Raw genomic sequence first — 24,713 nt, 5'->3', positions numbered from 1 at the left:
ATTATCAGACATACTGTGAAAATGTCCTTGCTTTGTTAAACATCATTTGGGAAATATAAAAAAAAAAAATAAATAAAAAATTAAAGGGGGGCTAATAATTCTGACTTCAACTGTATGTGTGTGTGTGTGTGTGTGTGTGTGTGTGTGTGTGTGTGTGTGTGTGTGTGTGTGTGTGTGTGTGTGTGTGTGTGTGTGTGTGTGTGTGTGTGTGTGTTTATATATGTTGTTTAAACCCCTCATATCTGATTCTCACATTTTTAAGTCTTTGTTTTTTCCCTAAAAACAATGTATTAAATAACCAAGTAAACCCACATAACTTTGATCAATGACGTAATCATCTTAAAATATTACTGACATTTTAAATTGGATATTTATTATATTGTTTATTTAGTTTCGTTTAAAGATTTCATAACAAAAAGACCCATGTGGGGTTAAGCCTCCAAATATTTTTGGGGCCACTGCACCTATTTGTTTCCACTTGGTATTGGTGTTTTGAGAATTGGAGAATTGTTTTTTATTCATTATTACTAGGCATGTAACAGTATGAAAATGTCATATTGTGATTACAGTAAAGTTTGGGATTTTTATATTGCAATTATTAAGGTCAATATTGCAATATGCGATTATAAATGGTATCGTGAATCAACTTGCTGGGTTTTTAAGGAAAATGCACACATATTAGTAATAATGGTGAAATGTCTATTTGTAAAACTAGAAAAACTAGTTTCAAAATGAAATATTTGCATTAATGCAAACTTACTTTCATATACTTGAAATTATTAAATGAAATGTAACAATATTTTATATGTATAGTTTTGTATTATTGTTTTATATTTACTTATTTTCAGATTTTTTTCTTGCTCTGTTAAGGAATTTGCTGTAAACATGACTGATGTTTTCTCTGCATAAACACAATTATGATCATATTGTCTAGCAGAAGTTTTTCCTCATGTAGCAAACATGCTAAAAATAGCTTGAAAGAAACAAGATTAACGCGACTTAAATCAGACTTTAAGCCGTTTAACTGATCAAACTGACCAAAAAGTGACCATAGTTTACCTTGAAACCTCTAATTGTGACAAAACTAATTATTGTTTCAACCTGGTGTTAACATATCTTGGGTATGAACACTGAAAATGTCTCGAAAAATGTTCATGATAAGCCTCACCTCCAGGGCCTCCATTAAATGTTCTCCTCTAGAGATGTTGGGGATGTGGATTGTAGTGCTGAAAGAGTCAGACATGCCCATCTCCTGCAGGACATCCTTTCTGCTAGTTGTGCCGAGAATCAACAACTTACGACCCTGCAGGATCAAAAAAACATACAAACATAGAAAATCATATCAAATCAACACTAAAGGTCAGAATCTCTCACTGGCGAACTTTCAAGATCTCCTAGTACAGCCATGGTGCCCAGCTACGTGCAGTAAAGAGGTGGGCCATTCCCAGAGGCCCCAGCGAGCACAGGGGATTATGGGTCGCCCCCCTGTGGTGTCCAGTATATGCTAGTGCATGTAAATGAGGTGCCACACAGGCTGCGGGCCTGCCAGGTCTCGGCTCTCTCACAAACCCTTTCTATCGACTCACCCGAGACCCGACTCCCTACTGAGTGCTGCTCTATACAGTCCCGATCTGGAGGAAAAGACCCTCAGCTATTCAAAACACCTTATAAACACAGCACGACATACACACTCACTGCCACCAGACAGCATGACACAACAGGAGCTTGTTGGGGGACTTGTTCATCAAGAAAAACATCGCCACAGCCAAAAACAATAAATGCTTTGGATAAATATTTCAAATGTAGCCAAAAACTCAGATATCGGTTAGTGGTTTTGGTCAAAAGAATGTGAAAATTGTGAAAAGTGTGATGTGACAGAAGACACCTCTATCCAATGAGCTGTAATAAAGATTTATGTCTGTAACATGTAAATGTTTAACCACTTTAACAAAAGTTTAGCCAGTGGTTGACCACTTTTAGTAAAATATAAACTATTATGCATATTACTTCGTCAAATGTTTGGGTCAACAATATTTTTCAATCCAAAATCAAATAAAAAGTGCTCAGGAGTAGCTTAAATAATGTAACAGTACACTTTTGGGACATATGTATATGTATGTGCATGTTTATGTACATTTATTTGTACACTATACTAGTTAATTTTTCAATCAGAATTATTAAAGCCCCTTTGAATTTTTTTTCTTTCTTAAATATTTCCCAAATGATGTTTAATCGAGCAAGGACATTTTCACAGTATGTCTGATGATATTTTTTCTTCTGGAGAAAGTCTTATTTGTTTTATTTCGGCTAGAATAAAAGCAGTTTTTAATTGTTTAAAAAACATTTTAAGGTCTCGATAGTCTACAGAACAAACCATTGTTATACAATAACTTGCCTAATTACCCTAACCTGCCTAGTTAACCTAATTAACCCAGTTAAGCATTTAAATGTCACTTTAAGCTGTATAGAAGTGTCTTGAAAAACATCAAGTCAAATATTATTTACTGTCATCATGGCAAAATAAAATAAAACAGTTATTAGAGATGAGTTATTAAAACTATTATGTTTAGAAATGTGTTGAAAAAATGTTCTCTCCATTAAACAGAATTTGGGGGGAAAAAATAAACAGGGGGGGTTAATAATTCAGGGGGTTCAATAATTCTGACTTCAACTGTATATATTTTACATATACATATTTTTTGTGGTTTCATTCTATATACATCTACGTTGCATTATTTAAGAAATATGTTGTCATGTATGTAATGTTATACGCATGATCTTTTTAAATTTATTTTTATTTTATTTTATATTTTGTTGTTTTATTTATTTATTTATTTTTTTCCATTACATTTTTTTTCTTCCTCTCTCAATGCTGAATTAATGATGATTGTTGAGTTGAGCTTGTGTTCAATATATTATTTTAGTATTGTTTAGATATTCTAATGAGTCATGAGACTATAGTATTCAAAAGAAACTCCAGATGCACCTGATCACTGTTACCCTGATGAAGGCAGTTGTTTGCTGAAACGCATAGGTGCAGTTAAGGAATAGCTATGTCAATAAAAGATTTTTAATATGTTTTCCGAGTGCCTTGGACTGACGGTGGTTGTGTAAACCATTGTTATAATTTTGAATAACACTTTTTTATTGTAAAATATTTTAAATGCAATTAATTCCTGTAATGGCGAAGCTGAATTTGAGATGATTTCGTGCACTGTAAACATTTCCTATTATTATCAGTTGTGCTGCTCAGAATATTTGTGGAAACTAAGACATTTGTTGCATAATTCCTTAAAAAAATAGAAAGTACAATACAGCATTTAATATGTATATATACAGAATTATTAGCCTCTCTGTTTATTTTTTCCCCCATTTTCTGTTTAACGAAGAGAATATTTTTTCAACACATTTCTAAACATAATAGTTTTAATAACTCATTTCTAATAACTGATTTATTTTATCTTTGCCATGATGACAGTAAATAATATTTGACTTATATTAGATATTTTTCAAGACACTTCTATACAGCTTAAAGTGTCATTTAAAGGCTTAACTAGGTTAATTAGGTTAACTTGGCAGGTTTGGGTAATAAGGAAAGTTAATGTATAATGATGGTTTGTTCTGTAGACTATCGAAAAAAATATATAGCTTAAAGAGGCTAATAATTTCGACCTTAAACTGCTTTTATTTTAGCCAAAATAAAACAAATAAGACTTTCTCCAGAAGAAAAAATATTATCAGACATACTGTGAAAATGTCCTTGCTCTGTTAAACATCATTTGGGAAACATTTAAAAAAGAAAAAAAATATAGGGGGGCTAATAATTCTGACTTCAACTATATATACATACACACATATGTTTAAAATAATTAATTAATATTTTTGCATGTAAAAATACTTTTTACATGCAAAAATAACAGGCAAATTAATCAATCAACACACTTCACATGAACATATTAGCAGAGTCAGTTATGTGACTGATATGAGTTGACTAGCAATTTCTGTCAATATTTTTATTTATAAATGACCACAAGCAATCCTTCATGGACCACAGTATGAAAACACTGGTTTAGGAATATACTTGGGGTTAGAGGTTTTGAAAAGCCCTAACATTAGAGGTTAAATTATAAATCATAGCAGACTAAAATAGCTCTGATGTGCCTATGAACACATTTAGTCAGTGGCTCCATACAGCTTAACTGCAAATATTACATTAAAGTGCAAATAAAATCCTATAAAATATTACTAAGACTTCTGAATGCTTTTTATAGTGTCTCTTCTTCCTAAATTTACTTATAATTTGTAGTGATACAATAATTCAGTTGTATTTGTGAAATTAAATAAAATAACAGAGTGAAATATTGTGTCCAGTACATATTATTCTGTGTAAGAGAAGGTGCTGCTCCCTGTCTGAGGATGCCAGTACTACAAGTCATTCTCACCCGAGGAGGAGGTTTCTTCAGTAACACCAGCAGAGCCTGCAGCACCAGGTTAGAGAACCGCGGCCCGATGGGAACAAAATCTGTAAAGTGAAAAATATGATAAGAGGACAGTGTAAGCTAAGTTTGGCATATAAACCATCAATTAATTTAAAAACCTCACGTGATGAAATAAGACCTATACTGCCCTACAATACATGGCTGCACATTGCTTGAAATAGATTTATCCTGCTTTACACGGCTTACTATTAAACCAGTATTAACATATAATCTGAGTATTAATATGCTAATATTTCAAAATTGAAATAATGGCTTAATGCTAGTCCTTATATCCACATATACACTCACTGGTCACATTATTAGGTACACCTGTCCAACTGCTCATTAACGCAAATTTCTAATCAGCCAATCACATGGCAGCAACTCAATGCATTTAGGTGGGTAGGCATGGTCAAGACGATCTGCTGCAGTTCAAATCGAGCATCAGAATGGGGAACAAAGGTGATTTAAGTAACTTTAAACGTGGCCTGGTTGTTGGTGCCAGACGGGCTGGTCTGAGTATTTCAGAAACTGCTGATCTACTGGGATTTTCACGCACAACCATCTCTAGGGTTTACAGAGAATGGTCCGAAAAAAGAATATATCCAGTGAGTGGCAGTTCTGTGGGCACAAATGCCTTGTTGATGACAGAGGTCAGAGGAGAATGGCCAGACTGGTTAGAGCTGATAAAGGCAACAGTAACTCAAATAGCCACTCGTTACAACTGAGATATGCAGAAGAGCATGTCTGAAAGCACAATACGTCCAACCTTAAGGCAGATGGGCTACAGCTGCAGAAGACCACACCGGGTGCCACTACAATTCGCAGAGGCTCACCAAAATTGGAGAATAGAAGATTGGAAAAACGTTGCCTGGTCTGATGAGTCTCGATTTCTGCTGTGACATTCGGATAGTAGGGTCAGAATTTGGTGTTAACAACATGAAAGCATGTTTGCCTTGTATGAAAACAACATGAAAACCTCCTGCCTTATATCAACGGTTCAGGCTGGTGGTGGTGGTGATGTAATGGTGTGGGGAATATTCTCTTGGCACACTTTGGGCCCATTAGTACCAATTGAGCATCGTGTCAACGCCATGGCCTTGAGTGTATGGTGTTAGTGATGGGACAGAAGCAGGACAAAAACTATATAATTACATTTTACTTGCATTTTATTTCTTTCTTAAATAAATAAAACAATGAAATGTCTCTTCTCTTTAATTGTTGTTTTTCATCACTATTTGACACTTTCCCGTGAAACTCTGAAAGAACAGTTTTTTTTTTCTAAAATGCATAGTTTTTCCTGGGAATGTCCAAAGCACACAAATATGAGACGCTAGTTTTTGATTGCTAAGGATGCAGCGATAACTTGGGGTTAAGCAATGTGTAAAAAGCCCTAAGACTGTTTTGAATGAGATTCTTTTGAATCATGTTATCAGGTTTGATGAGAAGTGAATTGTATGTTAATGTAGAACAGTATTTAATATGTACAATAATATTGTTATTAATGTTTTAACAACCTGAAATCTGACATCATCAGGTCTATTGACATTATAATGCAATATTTATACGTATTTTCAGCTATTATATTAAATCATGTCACAGAAGTAAGAATGATGTTTTCTTGAAGATCATAGAGGGTGTGTAGGACTGTCACATTTACTCTAACTGTGACAAGCCAACAGCAGAAACCATGGCAACAACAGCAAACACTTTTTAAGAAGCTTTTTTTTTCTTTACACTTTATCACTGTGAACTGAATTTTAAATAAATTAATAATAAATACAAGAGTGTTTCTAGTGTGACTTTTAACAACATATAACAACACTATGACAACAACTGATTATAAGTAGTGTTTTAAGACTGTAGAAACTGAAAGTAACATCAGCAGCATTTTTTACTTTTCAACTGCAGAACTAGATATTAAAGTTTGAGGACAAACTTTATGGTGGCTTGAAAAGCAGAGTCTGAATTAGCATGTTACTAGCATGAATTAGCAAGTAACTAGCATGATTCTAACATAAATTAGCATGTAACTAGCATGATTCTAGCATGAATTAGCATGTTACTAGCATGTTTCTAGCATGAATTAGCATGATTCTAGCATGAATTAGCATGTTACTAGCATGTTTCTAGCATGAGTTAGCATGTTACTAGCATGTTTCTAGCATGAATTAGCATGTTACTAGCATGATTCTAGCATGAATTAGCATGTTACTAGCATGTTTCTAGCATGAATTAGCATGTTACTAGCATGTTTCTAGCATGATTTAGCATGTTATTAGCATGATTCTAGCATGAATTAGCATGTTTCTAGCATGAATTAGCATGTTATTAGCATGATTCTAGCATGAATTAGCATGTTATTAGCATGAATTAGCATGTTACTAGTATGATTCTAGCATGGATTAGCATGTTACTAGCATGATTCTAGCATGGATTAGCATGTTACTAGCATGATTCTAGCATGAATTAGCATGTTACTAGCATGATTCTAGCATGAATTAGCATGTTACTAGCATGTTTCTAGCATGAATTAGCATGTTACTAGCATGATTCTAGCATGAATTAGCATGTTACTAGCATGATTCTAGCATGAATTAGAATGTTATTAGCATGATTCTAGCATGTTACTAGCATGATTCTAGCATGAATTAGCATGTTACTAGCATGATTCTAGCATGGATTAGCATGTAACTAGCATGATTCTAGCATGAATTAGCATGTTACTAGCATGTTTCTAGCATGAATTAGCATGTTATTAGCATGATTCTAGCATGAATAAGCATGTTTCTAGCATGAATTAGCATGTTACTAGCATGTTTCTAGCATGAATTAGCATGTTACTAGCATGATTCTAGCATGAATTAGCATGTTACTAACATGATTCTAGCATGAATTAGCATGTTACTAGCATGTTTCTAGCATGAATTAGCATGTTACTAGCATGATTCTAGCATGAATTAGCATGTTATTAGCATGATTCTAGCATGAATTAGCATGTTACTAGCATGATTTTAGCATGAATTAGCATGTTACTAGCATGTTTCTAGCATGAATTAGCATGTTACTAGCATGATTCTAGCATGAATTAGCATGTTACTAGCATGATTCTAGCATGAATTAGCATGTTACTAGCATGATTCTAGCATGAATTAGCATGTTACTAGTATGATTCTAGCATGGATTAGCATGTTACTAGCATGATTCTAGCATGGATTAGCATGTTACTAGCATGATTCTAGCATGAATTAGCATGTTACTAGCATGATTCTAGCATGAATTAGCATGTTACTAGCATGTTTCTAGCATGAATTAGCATGTTACTAGCATGATTCTAGCATGAATTAGCATGTTACTAGCATGATTCTAGCATGAATTAGCATGTTATTAGCATGATTCTAGCATGTTACTAGCATGATTCTAGCATGAATTAGCATGTTACTAGCATGATTCTAGCATGGATTAGCATGTAACTAGCATGATTCTAGCATGGATTAGCATGTTACTAGCATGTTTCTAGCATGAATAAGCATGTTACTAGCATGTTTCTAGCATGAATTAGCATGTTACTAGCATGTTTCTAGCATGAATTAGCATGTTACTAGCATGATTCTAGCATGAATTAGCATGTTACTAACATGATTCTAGCATGAATTAGCATGTTACTAGCATGTTTCTAGCATGAATTAGCATGTTACTAGCATGATTCTAGCATGAATTAGCATGTTATTAGCATGATTCTAGCATGAATTAGCATGTTACTAGCATGATTTTAGCATGAATTAGCATGTTACTAGCATGTTTCTAGCATGAATTAGCATGTTACTAGCATGATTCTAGCATGAATTAGCATGTTACTAGCATGATTCTAGCATGAATTAGCATGTTACTAGCATGATTCTAGCATGAATTAGCATGTTACTAGCATGATTCTAGCATGAATTAGCATGTTACTAGCATGACTCTAGCATGGATTAGCATGTTACTAGCATGATTCTAGCATGGATTAGCATGTTACTAGCATGATTCTAGCATGAATTAGCATGTTACTAGCATGTTTCTAGCATGAATTAGCATGTTACTAGCATGTTACTAGCATGTTTCTAGCATGAATTAGCATGTTACTAGCATGTTTCTAGCATGAATTAGCATGTTGTTAGCATGATTCTAGCATGAATTAGCATGTTTCTAGCATGAATTAGCATGTAACTAGCATGATTCTAGCATTAATTAGCATGTAACTAGCATGTTACTAGCATGATTCTAGCATGAATCAGCTTGTTTCTAGCAGGAATTAGCATGTTGTTAGCATGATTCTAGCATGAATTAGCATGTTACTAGCATGACTAGCATGTCACTATCGTGTTGCTAGCACCTTTCTAGCAAGATTAGCATGTCAGTAGGATGTTAAAACTGTTAGCGTGTGTTAGAATAGCTAGTCACAGTCTCTGGGACAGTTGCTAGGGTCCTGAAATTGGTTGCTAGGGAGTGGCTAGTAAGTTTAAAGGTAATCAGTGATTGGCTGCTGGCTAGACTGAGTTGAATGAGGCCAGACTCTAGTCTGTAGGACAGTCTGATGCAGAGTTATGAGCTCACAAAGGTTGATCCAATGTTAAGTAAATGGGAGTCTTTTACAATGGAAGTCTATGGGACAGTTGCTAGGGTGCTGTAAGTGGTTGCTAGGGAGTGGCTAGTAAGTTAAAAAGTCATCAGTTATTGGCTGCTGGCTAGACTGAGTTAAATGAGTCCAGTTAGAAGTCTGTAGGACAGTCTGATGCAGAGTTATGAGCTCACAAAGTTTGACCCAATGTTAAATCAATGGGACTTTTGGGATTTTTCTGGGTCGTTTTTCGGAAAACCCAAAGTCGGATCAGTTAGAAAAGATATAGCAACCCGAGTCAGAGGAGATACACTTAGAAATTAGTCTCAGAAGAATAAGAAGAAGAAGAAGAAGAAGAAGAAGAAGAAGAAGAAGAAGAAGAAGAAGAAGAAGAAGAAGAAGAAGAAGAAGAATAATAAGTTTAAGATAGATAACAGTATGCTGGCTTTTCAAGCCACCATAATAACAGGCCAATTCAGATGAGCCAATATGCAAAATCTGCAGCAGAAAGATCACGGTAACACGGATTTTTAAATTTATATATAAAATAAATTAACTTTAAATGAAAGAATGACATTTATTTTAGTAGGCAAATGAAACAATATTTTATTTCTTTTTAAATTCCTTTGTTAAATCCCGAACAATAGGCCTAATAAAAATTTTCTAAAACTGTCATTACAAATATTTGATGAGTAATAACAACACCGAAGCTGTATATGCAGTGTGCAAACTTTATATGCGAGGGTGACTGGCAGTTATACTGCATTTGGTGCTATATGATCACAAATGTAACATTAATTTTATACAATAGTATATACAAAACAAACAAAATGTTAATAAGATTAAAATTGACAATAATATCTTGAACTTATACGTTTTATAATAACTTTTATAATTAATTATAATGTAATATCCTGTAATACTGTACCATTTGCTTTTTTAAAGCACGCTAAAGGGAGTTGCACTGCAATCTCGTTGTAATTCAATATAAGGGCTATAAAGCTGAACTAACGGAACAATAAATAAATAAAACACTGTTTTGTTTTGTTCTTGGATGAATCGTTTTGCAACAAATCTCTTTGAGAAAAATATTCAATAATCCATTTATTAAGCATTTCTTCATTGATGAATGAATCTGCCTTTTTGAACCAATCATTTGAATGAATGAATGATTCAATGACTTATGCCTGTTAAGTAGTCACGTCATGGATGTTTTCACACTGCATGACTATCTGGGGTAGCATTCTGTCGCTGCTGTGTTTACACTGCAAGATGGATCGGCAACAGGGGGTTTCACACTGCATGACTTTGCAATAGGAGAATCGCCGACAACCTTGTCTCGGCCCGCTAACTATAGCTCACAATCAAACACGCGAGAAGTGACATGGAAACAATGTGAAGTCACGTAGTATATATTTTGTTGTTACTACATAATGAGAAAGACGCCTTTGGTGGATAGAAAATGTACTTTTTTTGCTCACCTGGCTTTTGAAGGGAATTAACAGTTTCTCTTCAAATTTTTTCTTTTTCAATCCGGTTGTGATATTGCTCAGATTACACATCAAACAGACACAGGTGCTCCTGCCAAATTTACACTAGTTTTTCCTCCATTACTTGGGTCCAAATATACCAAAAAGAAACCCTTTTAACTTCTCCCACAACCTCCCGCTGGCCTGCAGATACCCATACTAGTGGATGCTGCTTTCTCAATGGCTGTAGGTAAATCACAGATGTTATTTTCAATCAGAATACACAGCATGATTTGAATAGCCGACAGGTCCAGATATTTAACATGCCGAATATGTCAAGGGTGTCAGCGACTCATTGGCGATTCTCTCAGATTGCATCTTTGATAGTTCACACTGTGTGATTGTTACTTACGTAAACGAGCACCGATTTGCCTGTGATTTCAGGCATTTCTCTGTAATTTCTCAAAACCTGTCGATGAGTCAAATTCGGGGCTTCAATCATGCAGTCTGAACTCGGCATTAAGTGTCGTATTAATTTATCCATGACACAATAAAAACCAATAAATGCCATAAAAAAGTGTTCGAGTGAGACAATTTGCACGAATGAACTCACCCAGCAGTCGCTCAATATCGTCCACCACCACACAGCTCAACTGAGACTTGTAGGCATCCTCAAATATCTAAAGAGATAAAAACAATTAAGTCAATATTAAAGATCAAAGGCTGCAACATCACATCTGTAACAAGTGCTTTCAACACACACAGGTCTCCTTATGACTTAACCCGCATATACGAGGTTGCTACCTTCTTTATGGCCTGACATTTGGCGGTCTCTGTAAAGCCGATCATTTTATCTGGAGAGCAGATCTTGATGAAGGGGAACTGGGAGTGCTCTGCGATCTTGGCCGCCAGTGCGGTCTTACCACTGTGAGCAGGCCCTAAGAGAGAAACATTCACACTCTCAGTCATATCAGATTGCAGCATTATGGTGCATGTTTGCTTGTGTGAAAAAGAGAACAAGAGCAGGAAAGAATGCTATTTTTTGAGCATTTGGGTAGATGTGAGTGCAACGTGTGTGTACTGTAACATCAAGCTATACATTCCTTGTAATTTAAATGTCGTCTACAATCTGCTACCCAGAGGAACAGTTTTCAACACTAAAAACAATTAGTATAAAATATAACCAATATTTAAAAGAATAGTTCACTCAAAAACAAAATATTTACTCATAATTTATACATAATTTAAGTTTGTTTTTTGTTTTGAGGAATTTTTTTTGAAGAATACTTGAAACGGGTCATCATTGACACTTATAGTAGGTAAACATTTCTTATGGAAGTCAATTGTTACCAGTTTCCAAGTTTTTTCAAATTAACTTACTTTGTGTTAAGCAGAAAAAAAGAAACTCAAACAGGTCTGTGACAAGTAAAAGATGAGTAAATGGTGACAAAATTTTAATTTCTTTGGTGATTTATCCCTTTAAAGGGCCATGAAATCCCCCTCTTTCAGTTTAAGTCTACCTCATTTTTTCAAAAAATGCAGCATTATGGGCATGGAGCGCTGCAAGCAGAGGGAGGAGTGGGCATGGCTTTTGTCAGTTGGCTCAAGTTAAAATGCAAAACAATAAACAGCAAGTAATTTAATGCCATTACATATACCATAAGCTATTCATAATTCCATATAATACATATCGGCAATTTGTTATATCATTATAAAGATAATCATGTTTATATAAACGCTATAAATGAGGACTTCTCTCCACCTGAATCCCCGGGTCTGAATGAGCCATTAGCCCTGAAGATAATCTGGAGATGTGTGAACACAGCAGCATGGATATAGGCAATGTGTCTGAATGGTAACGAACTCAACTGATAAAAGACAAAGTTCGCCATTTTCCAATTCTCGTACATCTCTCCCGAAAAAAATGCTTGCTGCACACAAACAGCTTGGCTATATCGGGCAGCATCGGCGAGAAAGCCATGCAACAAACTCTGTGGATCATGAAAACAAACACATACGACCCTTAATGAACGGCTAAATACTGTGTCACACACTGTCTCACAGCTGGGCAGGTCTATGGTATGTCCATATTAGTCTGTCATCGGAATGCACGTGCAGTCATGAATAATTAAGAAGCAGAGTCTTCTCATAAGATAAAAAAACTCAGTCTATGAATAATAATGAAATCTGACGCGTCATCATTCTACTAGCAGATTCTGATCTCTCCCCAAAAATTCTTTTAACACCGGAAGATGAAATTAGCTGACAAACGATGAAAATTATCCTGTTTTCAATTAACAGGTGCTAACGTTGTCTTAACTGATGCTCGACACGCACAGATATCTGTTAAAATCTCAAAAAAGCACTCGAAGGTTTCTTGAACCTTTAAGCTATTGAAGGGTTATTTTTAGGTTATTCTATTAGATATTATAACTTCCATTCTATCATCTTCAGACACAAATTCTTCCTTTTTAGGTCTAAATAATTATTAAAAATCAAACTGGAAATTGTGAGAGTAGTGCAATTGTTAATATGCAATAGCAGTGGTTTAACTACATAAACACAAGTAGTTCATAACCTGGCGTGTTCAGTGACTCAGAGATGCTTGTTCAGAGAAAAATGCTGTTCCACACAAACTCGATCTCTGCATCTGCTCTGAATTTAGGTCATTTATAAGATTTAGGAACACAACGTGGCATTCATATCAGCAGATACTGTCAAAAAAGCTTTTAACATAAAATACGAAGGAAATGAAACATACAAGTATTGTGAATGTACAGCTGTGAAAATGATATAGGATATATGCATCTGAAGTGATGGCTTGTCAGAATAATTTCAGGTTTATTTTATGTACTATTTTTGTTTAGATTGACAGTTTAAAATTTATACTAAATAACACTTTGATGGTTTTTTACAGTTAAACAGTGTTATCACAATATTAATTTATGATAATATTCATTGAATTACAGTAAAATTTCTCTTTAATATTATTTAGTTTAAATGTATGTCAATTTGTGTCAATTTTAAAAGACAAACAATTCATCAGAACAATTAACAAAGCAAAAAAACATTACAAAAGTAAAATACCACACAGGCATCTATACCAAATTCACTGTCTGAACCAATCGTTAAATTAAATCGAGCATTTCTAAGTTTAAGGGAGAAGGATTTCACACACAAAACATGAAAATGCAACACAGAACACCTGCCATTGATTAGCAACATCACTATTTCAGTTAGTTGGTTGATTTCAGGTAGTTTCAGTTAGCGAACACTGTATTTGTGTTTGTTTGTGAAGTTTGTATAAGACTTGCCCTCTAAAAGAACAGTAACTAGCGGTGTGCGTTCACTGTTCTTGGTCTGCTGCACCAGTAGTTCTCCATCTCCTAGTATGTCAGACACAGCATTGCTCCATTTTACAATACCGTTCATGATGTAACTGGAGTAATCCTCCTGATTACTACCAAATGCCTTTACAGGGGGAAAAACAGAAAGTAGTAAGTAAATCAGTAAACAATGATAAATCACTTTATTTACTGCTAAAATTAAGAATAATGACACTTTTAGTTTCGGTCCCAAGTGGCCCATTCAAAAGTGTACAATTCACAAAATGATTCATTTAACTGTTGGTTGTAAAATAATAGCGACCTCATGTCTAAATTTGTGGTTCTTGAACAAAAATGAACAGCGAAGTGGACCAGATATGATGCCAATAATGAAGTATGTCTGCATCAGATCTAATCAGGTGGTTTGAATAGGCTGAATATTTAGTTTTACCCTGCAATATGAACCTACTTTCACAAGTTGATCTAAACTAAATGTTTTTGGGAAGAATTCATGATTTCAAATTGATAGGGAGTCAGTGCATCTGCATAAAATATAATAAACTAATTACAAGAATGAATTAATACAATGGGGAAAAGACACACATAAAATAAAGGGTGTTTTATGGTCTTCTGGAGAGTCTAACACTATTGAGGTACAGAAATTAAATAATTAAATGTAAAATAGCACTTTATATGTTGAAGTTTTTTCTACTTCATTTAAAAAACATAAATACAATTAATCTTTGTTGAAAAAGATTGTGCCCAATAGTGCCCAAATGGTTTACATTCAATTGAATTCTTACATAGTCACATGCCTTTCCCTCTTCAGGGTATATGTAAAAATCCTAAAGGTAATATCAATACCTTTTTAAGATTTTTAAAGACCTTCTCAGAATATGTTTAAGACCTCACTTCAAGTTCTAATCAGAATCAAACCTTTAACCTAATAATCAGTTGTAGTTAAATAAATCAATGGAGCACAACCATGCAACAGAACTCAGATCAACTCAAGAGAAACAAAGCTTAAAAGAATAAATTACGCGGTTGTTTTCAGCAACAGCAACAGCTTCAACAGTTTAAACTCGTCTTTCTCCAACCAGGAGTATGCAAGTTTACATTTTCCCATTTCGCTGTCTATTTCGCTCAATGGTTTCGCTACATGTGGAGAGCGTCACACATCACCTTCCCGCGTTTGTCGCAAATTACGTGATATCAGGAGCTGGCCGGACGTACCCAGCCTAAACCAATCATGTGGATTGAGGACGCCGTTAATATTAGGAGGAAAATAAATATATTTATGCTTTGTTGGAGTCAAAAACTTTGGACAACGCTTGAACAAAACTTAAGACCTCGTAAAAACACAATTAAGGCTTTTTAGTACCTTTTAAGGGCCTTCCTTTTCTCATAATTGATTTATAATTTTTAATTTTTTTTAATACTTTTTAAGACCCTGCAAACACCCTGCTCTATTAGGGTTAAACTTTGCAACTGTATTTTCTGTTGCATGCGATTCAGCAGTGATATTTACATTACACTAAACTGAAGTTCAACTGTGAAAACTTGACTGAAGCTGTTTTAATTTACTAGAAGCAGAATTAACTTCACCAATGTTAAGCTGCTTTGACACAATCTACATTGTAATGGTGCTATAGAAATAAAGATGAAAGGAATTGAATGCGTTCAGAACTGTATTTTCTGTTTCTATAACTTTATCTACTGCAGTTTCTGATTAATTATAATTCCAACTTGACATTGAAGATCCTGCTATATGCCTACTGTGATATCGATGCTGAAATGATATATTGTGCAGCCCTAGAGTCTACATGCACTTAAAAGCATTATTTCTACTGCTTGTTTAAACTACCTAATTAAAATGAGCTATTTGTGTTAGAACAACATGACGGAATTTTGTGAAACTCTGCATTTTTTTTTGTAGTGTAATATTATGCAAAACTGAATCCACAATAATGGAGAATGGAACTTACAGGCTTGATGTCATTATTCAGAGATGCCCAGAAGTCACTCCTGCTGACTTGCAGAGTCTGAGCCTTTTCGGTGTCCACCTCTACCTGAGTAGTGGCCTATAGGAGCACAAACACACAGAGATTGATCCATAGACTAATTCACTTAATCAAAATGAAAGGTCATGAAGTGTGCGAGTAAGAGAGACCATTACACTGGTGTAAGCTTCGTCAAATATTGGAGCATTATGTGTCAACACTATCAAATATGCTGTGCCACTAATACACCTATACACACAGTTTTGTCCAGCAATTTAAAGATATCTATGCACTTACAGAACTAGGGATGTGCAATAGTTATCATCTTTAGTAAAATGGTAATTGTGGTTCATGTATAAATGTCACTGAAAAAACAGACAGTGTGAAAAGATTCACTGCTCCACGAAGCCTATTCAAAGGGTAGGTCACATGACCATGACAAAGTTGCAGATGTAGTACATCCAAAATAAATTAATTCTGCTCACATTCATACTGTATAGAACATACTTTTCTAATGGCCGAGTAGTACGTTTAAATTCAAATGCAGTACCTACCGAATAGTAGGCAGTTTCGGACACAGCCAATGCTTCAATGTTACATTCTTAATGTCACTTGTTTTGATTTTAAATGAATCAACTGATTTGAACAAATCATTGGAATAATTTCTTCAATTACTGACTCATTAAAACAGGAAAGTGCTGCCACCTACTGGCGCTTTTAGTGTTGCATTTATTTAATATTGGCAGGTCTAAACAAGAGATAAGAGAGCCCAAAAAATTAAACCCGACCCTACCCGAACCAGTGCGCCTTGTGTCCAAGCCCGACCCTGTCCGACACAATAATTATGAGCCTGAGCCCGATTTAAATGCTATTAACAATTTTTTTAATATGTCTGCTGTTATAACAGACGTTAAAAGAGGTCATTGAAGGCTGACTAACATCCTCTCTGTACTCCTGAACCCTCCCGTTTTTGCCAGGATTCTCCCGTTTTTTACCACTCTATCCCACCATCATCCCGTTCAAGCATTTTCTTGTCTCTTTCTATGAAAAGTAGCATCAAAGAGCCGATCTTAAATAAATACATTTTATTACATATAGAGAATTATGCTTTCACTTTATTTTGGCTTGAATCCACATTGAAATGAATATAAAAACAGCCGCATTCACTATGCAACCTCAGAATCAGTCAATTCATGTAACGCCTGTTGTACACTGCATGCACAGGAAGTTGCTGCAGGCCTTAATGCAGAAGAAAAGTAAAAATAAAAAGTGGATTTATATATATCCAGATAGATAGGTAACTATATAGAATAGAGATAGATCTATCTGTGCAGCAGCCGCCGCCAATCAGCTGCACACTGCAGGTGCAGCTGGTGTGAAAGACGCAATCCGTATAAAGACACTGTTCTCAGATCAACTTCTGTACGTGCGATTTAAAGACGAGCGAAAGTGAACGCTTTGGGATTTGGGTGTGTTTTAAAACAGACAAATACACCTAATAATATGTAAACATGTCCATCCTGGTGTCTTATATTTTAAACACAAATAATTTTGACTTAAATGAGCACAAACACTACGAAAGTAGTCAAATGCTTTCATTATAGATTTGTGTATAGCTCTCTACACAATTAGGCTAATTAAGGCCCGACCCGAAGATAGTGGCAAGAAATATCACAGGTCAGGTTGGGTCAGGTATGGGCTTGGACTCGGGCAGAGAATCTAAACTCTATAAACAAGACAAGAAACTAGCAAAATAGAAAAAAAACATGACAAATGTATGAAGCCGAGTAAGCTTGAACACTGTCATTAAAGTTGCTGATGATGAGAGATGAGCACAATGTGGCATGAAAGCTGCAGAGCTTTTTTTTGCCACAGTCCACCACTTCTAGATTGAGCAACTCTGTTTTATCATATTAACAACATTTTAGGGTTCTGTTTTAATGCTGTTCTATGCGGTCTAATAAAAAGCCCAACATATTAAAGCTTATTTGGTGTTTCCCTGTTTTCTATAAAATCAAGCTGAAAATTAAGGGTGTATGATATAATAACAATGGAGACCCAGAACACGGTCCGTGTTAAAATTTAAAATCAACATTTGAAGTTTGAACAAGTTAAAATTTCTTATTTTTCTGGATTTCAACATTCTTCAAAACATTTAGTATAATGTTCATACAGTACATAAATCAGCAAAATATATAACCCTCATTTAGTGGTTTTGGATATTTAAAATAGATATATATATAAAAAATCAAATTAATTCCACAATCACCAATGTCTCAAGCACAGACACATTGCTTTCTTGTATTTAAAATGAACTACCGCATTTAAACAACATTCAAATATCTAACCCAGCATCACTGTAATCCTATGTAAACTGCATTGTATTTGCATAATCAGCAATTTTTGTAACTTGAGATAATTTCCAACCAGAGTTCAGAACAGAGTTCAGAACTGCTCAATCAAGTTGAATCAACCATAATTAGTTCTGACGGTGGTGGTGCAGTCTTGATGAAATGCTTGAGATCAGACCTTGATGTGACGGTTCATGGCAGTGGACTGCGCAGCCCGAACAAGCCCTTCCAGCTCTGCTCCACTGTAGTTCTTGGTCTCGATAGCCAGTTCCTGTACGTCAACGTCTTTGGCCAGCATGTTGGACTGCTTCATCTTTGCTGTGTGGATATTTAGGATCTGAACACGACCAGTCTCATCTGGCAAGCCTGGACAAAAACAATACATGTATATACCTTTGAAGTCAAAGCTATTATTTCTCCTCTGAAATTTTTTATACTTTTTCAAATATTTCCCAAGCTGTTTAATGGAGAGAATATTTTATTCAACACATTTTTAAACAACAGTTTTAATGACAATTTTTTGCCATGATCAAAGCAAAATACATAATGTTTCACTAGTTATTTTGCAAGATACTAGTATTCAGCTTGGAATTTAATTAAGTTGGTAAGTAATGTGTTTTTATATAGCGCATTTATTGTGTATGGCCATACATCTAAAGTGTTTCACAATCATGAGAGGGGTCTCTCCACACCATCACCAGTGTGCAGCCTCCACTTGGATGATGTGATGGCAGCCACAGGACAATGGCGCCAGTGCACTTACCACACACCAGCTTTTGGTGGAGTGGAGAGACAGTGATAGAGCCAGTTCGGTGGATGGAGATGATTGGGAGGCCATGATGGGTAAGGGCTGATGGAGGGAATTTGGCCAGGACACCAAGATTATACCCCTACTCTTTAGAAAAATTGTCATGGGATTTTTAATGACCACAGAGAGTCAGGACCCAGGTTAAACATCTCATCCGAAAGACGATGCTCACTGACAGTATGTGATGTCCCCTTCACTTTTACTGGGGCATTAGGACTCACAAAGACAGCAGATTGAGGACCCGCTGCTGGCCTTACTAACACCACTTCCAACAGCAACCTAGTTTTCCCATGTGGTCTTCCATCCAGGTACTGACCAGGCTCAGCCCTGCTTAGCTTCAGCGAGTAACCAGTCTTGGGCTGCAGGGTGATATGGCTGTGGCCATATCAAGTCCTATATGAGGCCATAAAAAGTCTTAACTAGGTTATTAGTTTAATTAGGGAAGATTTTGTACAACACTGGCTTGTTTTTAAGGGGCTAAATAACACTGACCTTTAAAATGGTTTTTAAAAAGTAAAATGTGTTTTTATTTAAGGCAAAACAAAAAGAAATATTAAGTTTGCCAAAAGAAAAAATATAGGAAATACTGTGAAAATGTCCTTGTTCCATTAAACATCACTTTGGAAATAATTGAAAAAGACTTAGAAATTTCCCAGAAGGGTTAATAATTTTTAAAAGGTTTAATAAAGAATGGTTATTCCAATACATATTTTGTGTTTGTGTAATATAATACATTATTTTATGGTTAATCTTGCAATTTGCTTTTTTGTTTGTATTTTTGAAATAATATCAAGCATATAAAGACTACATCATGTAATAACAACATTAAGACACATTACATCACGCAATAAAATATAACATTTCTAATACTGTGCAATAATATTTTCGTCCAACTCGGCTACTGTGGTTCTTACCAATCTCCATTTTGACTTCCAATCTACCCGGCCTCAACAGAGCTTCATCAATCAGGTCAGGCCTGTTGGTCATGCCTTAAATACAAAATAAATGCATTAAATATGGAACAAAAAGTATTATTTTTTTAATAGTGAAAGTTTAGTGTATAGTTATTATAATCTCACAGGAAGTTCTTACCAATAACCAGGATGTTGTTGAGCTGCTCTACACCATCGATCTTGGACAGAAGCTGGTTCACTACAGTGTCGTGGACCCCTGTGCTGCCTGCCATGCTGCCACGTTGTTTGCAAATGGCATCAATTTCGTCAAATATAACGATGTGTAGGCCGCTGTTGGCCCCCAACTTCAAAAGGAGGAAGAAAAACATAAAAAGTTATTAAATAATAATTTCCCACTTATTATTATGTCATGTCATAACACTGTCAAAAAAAAGCACACTTGTAATTTTAATATTAAGATACGGTAATACCAAATGTATTTCATAAGTAACTAACTAATACAGATTTACTAACTAATAACTAACTAGTATAATTTTTTGGTTTAATTGTGAATTAACAAATAACAGAAGTGTTAATAGTAGTTTTAGATTGAATTGTTTTGGGGTTTTTTTAATCAAAAAAGTTTTCTATTTTAAGTTTTCACTTTAACTTAAGTGTGTTTCTAGTGTTATTCAATGTTAAGTCTGATGAATTTATTTGTTTATTTATTTAATCATTTATTTATCTATGCAGTTTTTTCTATTTAGTTTAATTTTTCTGTTTCAGAATTGGAATGTCTAACAATTTTTGAATAGTAAATAATTAATTTAATTTGTGTACACTAAATAGTAAATATCCACATACACTGAACAGTCAAATAACTGAGTTAAGCTCCAGATATAAATGTACTGATATAACCAGATACAATGTTCAATATACTTATTATTAGTTCAGAACGAGTAATATATTTGATCAATGTTCATTATACTTATTATTACTTCAGAACGAGTAATATATTTGATCAATGTTCATTATACTTATCATTACTTCAGAACGAGTAATATATTTGATCAATGTTCATTATACTTATCATTACTTCAGAACGAGTAATATATTTGATCAATGTTCATTATACTTATCATTACTTCAGAACGAGTAATATATTTGATCAATGTTCATTATACTTATCATTACTTCAGAACAAGTAATATATTTGATCAATGTTCATTATACTTATTATTACTTCAGAACGAGTAATATATTTGATCATAAAACAATATATTATAAAACAGTATATAAACATATATTTAGATTGAATATGATTGTGATTTAAATATGATCTTTAAAACTTTGTGTATAATTCTCTTAATCTCTCATTTTAAATATATCAGCCAAAAATTTAAATTCTGTCATCATCATGTTCCAAACCTTGACTTTCTTTTTTCTGTTGAGCACAAAAGAAGATATTTTGAAGAATGTTGAAAACCTGTAACCATTGACTTCTATAGTATTGGTTATTCCTACTGTGGGTGTCAGGTTTTCAGTATGCTTCAAAATATCTTCTGTAGTGTTCAACAAAAGAAAGAACCTCAGAAAGTTTAAAGGTGATTAAATGGTGAGAAAAGTTTCATTTTGGGGTGAACTATCCCTTTAAATGCCAAGTTGGCGAATCCACTGGTACTAAATAAACTCGGTGACAATGGTTCACAATCAGGCTTTATCTTCATCATCTGTGAGGCAGTGAGAGGCAAGGCCGTAACATTTAGCGCAGATGGGAGGCCAGTGTGAGTGTGCGTGGCCTCCCGTGAGTCAGGGTGAGGGGTTACAGATAGCCGAACGCTCTCATTAAGAGGTGCCGAGTGAGCTCTTCAATGTCATGTAGTCACACAGTCTACCAGCACAACATCACACTCACAACACAGCCAGAACCAGCAGATCTCTGCCAGCACATCACCCTTGGAAAAAACAAACTATGATAATGTTTCTAAGCAAACACAAGGCTATTTACAGTAATTCGGTAAGTATATTTCAGCAATTTGGAGTTATTTGTAGAGCAGCTGGAGCGCCCAAAACTGGGAACAGCGTCCTTTGTGCAAACCCCAAAAAAGTTAGCCTGCCATTATTTTTTTATTTCTTATTTTTTGACTGTTGACAGAGAAACCTTTCTTTAACGTGTCAAATATCGGCGGGTTCCGTCACAGAGCCAGATGAATGTAAGGTTGTGCAAAAAAGTCTGTGAATGCATGGAAACAACACAAGTTTTTTTCTCCCAAGCGTGCAACGTGTTGAATAATTTGCACAAAATGCCATCTCTGGTTTCGTACCCTCTTCTGTTCCTCCTCAGCATCAGCGAATAGCTTTCTGATGTTGGCCTCCGATTCGCCCACGTATTTGTTCAGAATCTCTGGCCCGTTGACCACTTTTGGCTCTCTGGCGTTCAGCATCTTTCCAATCTGCCGTGCCATTAGGGTTTTACCACAGCCGGGTGGTCCAAACAGCAAGATTCCCTTCACGTGTTTACAACCTAAGGAAAGAGAAAAGGAGTTGAGGAATGCTGAAGCATGGTCACAAAATGGTATAGAAGGGCGCTCATAAAAAATAATAATAAATAAAAAAAAAGTTTTCAATGTGTCACAATTGTAATCGTTTTGTTTTTATATGGTTTTAAAGTACTTTTGTTTTTTAACAAATGTTTCAATTAGGGCTGGGCAATCTGGCAAAAATGCAATCTTAATAATTATTTTCCATACTGAATGATAGCGATATATATTTCGATATAAGATAATGCTTCTAGATTTAAGAGTACCCCAACAATGACTGAAGATACAAAAATTAGAAGGTCCAATAAATGGCATAACATTTTCGTCCAATAATTTTTCGGTGGCTGAAAATTCGATATATCTCTAATATCAACACACTTTTCGATTCCCATTGTTGCACATTTCTGCTGTATGACTGGCTCATACATCATTATAGAGTAGGGTTGCACGGTTTACCGGTACTATGGTAGCATCGCGATACTATGACTCCAAAATACTGGCGGTGCCACTACTTTGTAAACGGTAGTATCATCATTAACGGTCTATCTACAATACATAATTTTGCATGTGGGAAAAGTCACTAAAATGCTCACACATTTGTGCAACAATAGTCCATTTTATTTAAATAGTCTGGAGCCCTTTAAGGTTGCAAAACTGTGTAGAATTCACACCTTTTGCCTATTGCATGTTTTCTGATGCTTCAGGTAAAACCACATCTGAATCAATTCATTTCTGGTCCTATCAATAAGGTTCCGGCTTGACCAAGAAGGGGCCAGGAAACTCCTAATTAGGGAGTTGTGACCTCCTTGTCACTGTCAATGTGACCTAATTAAGGGAGCATGAGTCATTATTCCACTCTCCTTAGTGACCTCACTGGTTGACCGGAAGCAGAGTATTGGACTCCACTCAGGTCAAAAAGGGGCGACTGAAGGATTTGAATTTATACCTTCCAATCCATCTCAGCATGGATCAACTTTTATCCTTTTCTCATAATCCTATTTCTCATTATTTTTATTAAATATGATTATTTGACTATTTAAAATGAGTATTTAACTTTGAAATGATTTTAACTAATGAATAAGTTCATTATATTATTATATTAACTCATTGCGAGTGTTGAAGCTGGCTTCTGCTGATGAAACTGCAAACTATCTTCAGTAAACTTTATTTTATTTATTTGAATCTCTGACTCCGGCTCTTCTTCATCTGACAGACTGGTCATTCTTTGGGTTAAAACTGTAAATAACCCCTACAGAAGATAAAAAAATAAACAAATAAAATAAAAATGTTAAAAAAAAATTTAAAAGCATAAAAAACAGGAAACATTGAAACCATTTTTGACTACTTCACAAAGCCAAATATACTTGGAAAAAAAATCTTTTTGTAACAAATTTCGTTCTCTATAATTTGTATCTTTATTTTAAGGAATTTTTTGATGGTCAGAAATCCACAAAATAAACAAAAAGAACTAATGAATTTTATCGATATTCGATATCGTTTATCGGCCTGGCCCTGGTTTCTATTTCAAGTCTGCATGAATTAGATGTTACTGAGACTTTTATTTCAGTTTGCTGATGTACTTTCAACTGAAAAAGAAGTAGGGGGAGGGGCTTTCTTTTTGCGCATCTTTCTCTAGTAGCAAACTAAAGGTAAAATAGTAAGAATATCATGGCTGAAGCCATCAAACTGACATCAACAAAGAAGGGCCAACAACTCAAACGTAGAAGCAAATGGTCAGACTTCGTTTAGTGATAATTACCAAAACAAATATTTTTATTCAATGGATTAACTTGTTCACCAAACTTGCACAGATTAATTGTTTAGCAAAACAATAACTATGAGCGCAAGCTAAATAAATACGGTAATATTTATTTCTCACACGCTTAAAAAAAGTCATGTGGAGCATGCTTTTTTCCTTACACCATCCTGAAAAATAATTTGATATAATTATTATTTTTTATTTACTTAAGCCGGTTTAAAAAAAAAAATGGATGTGCAGCCGGCAAATCTGCAGCATCTTTATGATGCTATTATGTCAATATGGACCAAAATCTCTGAGGAATATTTCTAGTACCTTGTTATTTATGCCACGAAGGATTAAGGCAGTTCTGAAGGCATATATATATATATATATATATATATATATATATATATATATATATATATATATATATATATATATATATATATATATATATATATATATATATATATATATATATATATAAATATATAAATATATATATAT

At 34.7% G+C, this 24,713-nt stretch overlaps 1 protein-coding gene across 3 annotated transcripts in view; it reads right to left on the bottom strand.

Annotated features, from left to right (window-relative positions):
• The window catches only part of nsfb (N-ethylmaleimide-sensitive factor b), a 51,863-nt gene that overhangs the window by 12,877 nt on the left and 14,273 nt on the right, over positions 1 to 24,713 (bottom strand). For 2 of the 3 annotated variants that reach the window (XM_056469468.1, XM_056469469.1), the window contains exons 9-18: positions 22,250 to 22,449; positions 20,125 to 20,290; positions 19,947 to 20,021; positions 18,403 to 18,590; positions 15,859 to 15,954; positions 13,862 to 14,018; positions 11,352 to 11,485; positions 11,161 to 11,227; positions 4,443 to 4,522; positions 1,169 to 1,303 (exon numbers count right to left, since the gene is read on the bottom strand). In XM_056469468.1, the coding sequence (XP_056325443.1) occupies positions 1,169 to 1,303; positions 4,443 to 4,522; positions 11,161 to 11,227; positions 11,352 to 11,485; positions 13,862 to 14,018; positions 15,859 to 15,954; positions 18,403 to 18,590; positions 19,947 to 20,021; positions 20,125 to 20,290; positions 22,250 to 22,449 (1,298 nt within the window). The remainder of the gene's footprint in view (positions 1 to 1,168; positions 1,304 to 4,442; positions 4,523 to 11,160; positions 11,228 to 11,351; positions 11,486 to 13,861; positions 14,019 to 15,858; positions 15,955 to 18,402; positions 18,591 to 19,946; positions 20,022 to 20,124; positions 20,291 to 22,249; positions 22,450 to 24,713) is intronic. The other variant, XM_056469470.1, reaches the window with a different exon arrangement.

The sequence above is a fragment of the Danio aesculapii genome, chromosome 12 (genome assembly GCF_903798145.1).
Source record: "Danio aesculapii chromosome 12, fDanAes4.1, whole genome shotgun sequence".
Lineage (NCBI taxonomy): Eukaryota > Metazoa > Chordata > Actinopteri > Cypriniformes > Danionidae > Danio > Danio aesculapii.
Note: the sequence above shows the minus strand (reverse complement) of the source record. Positions and strands in the feature narration are given on the sequence as shown.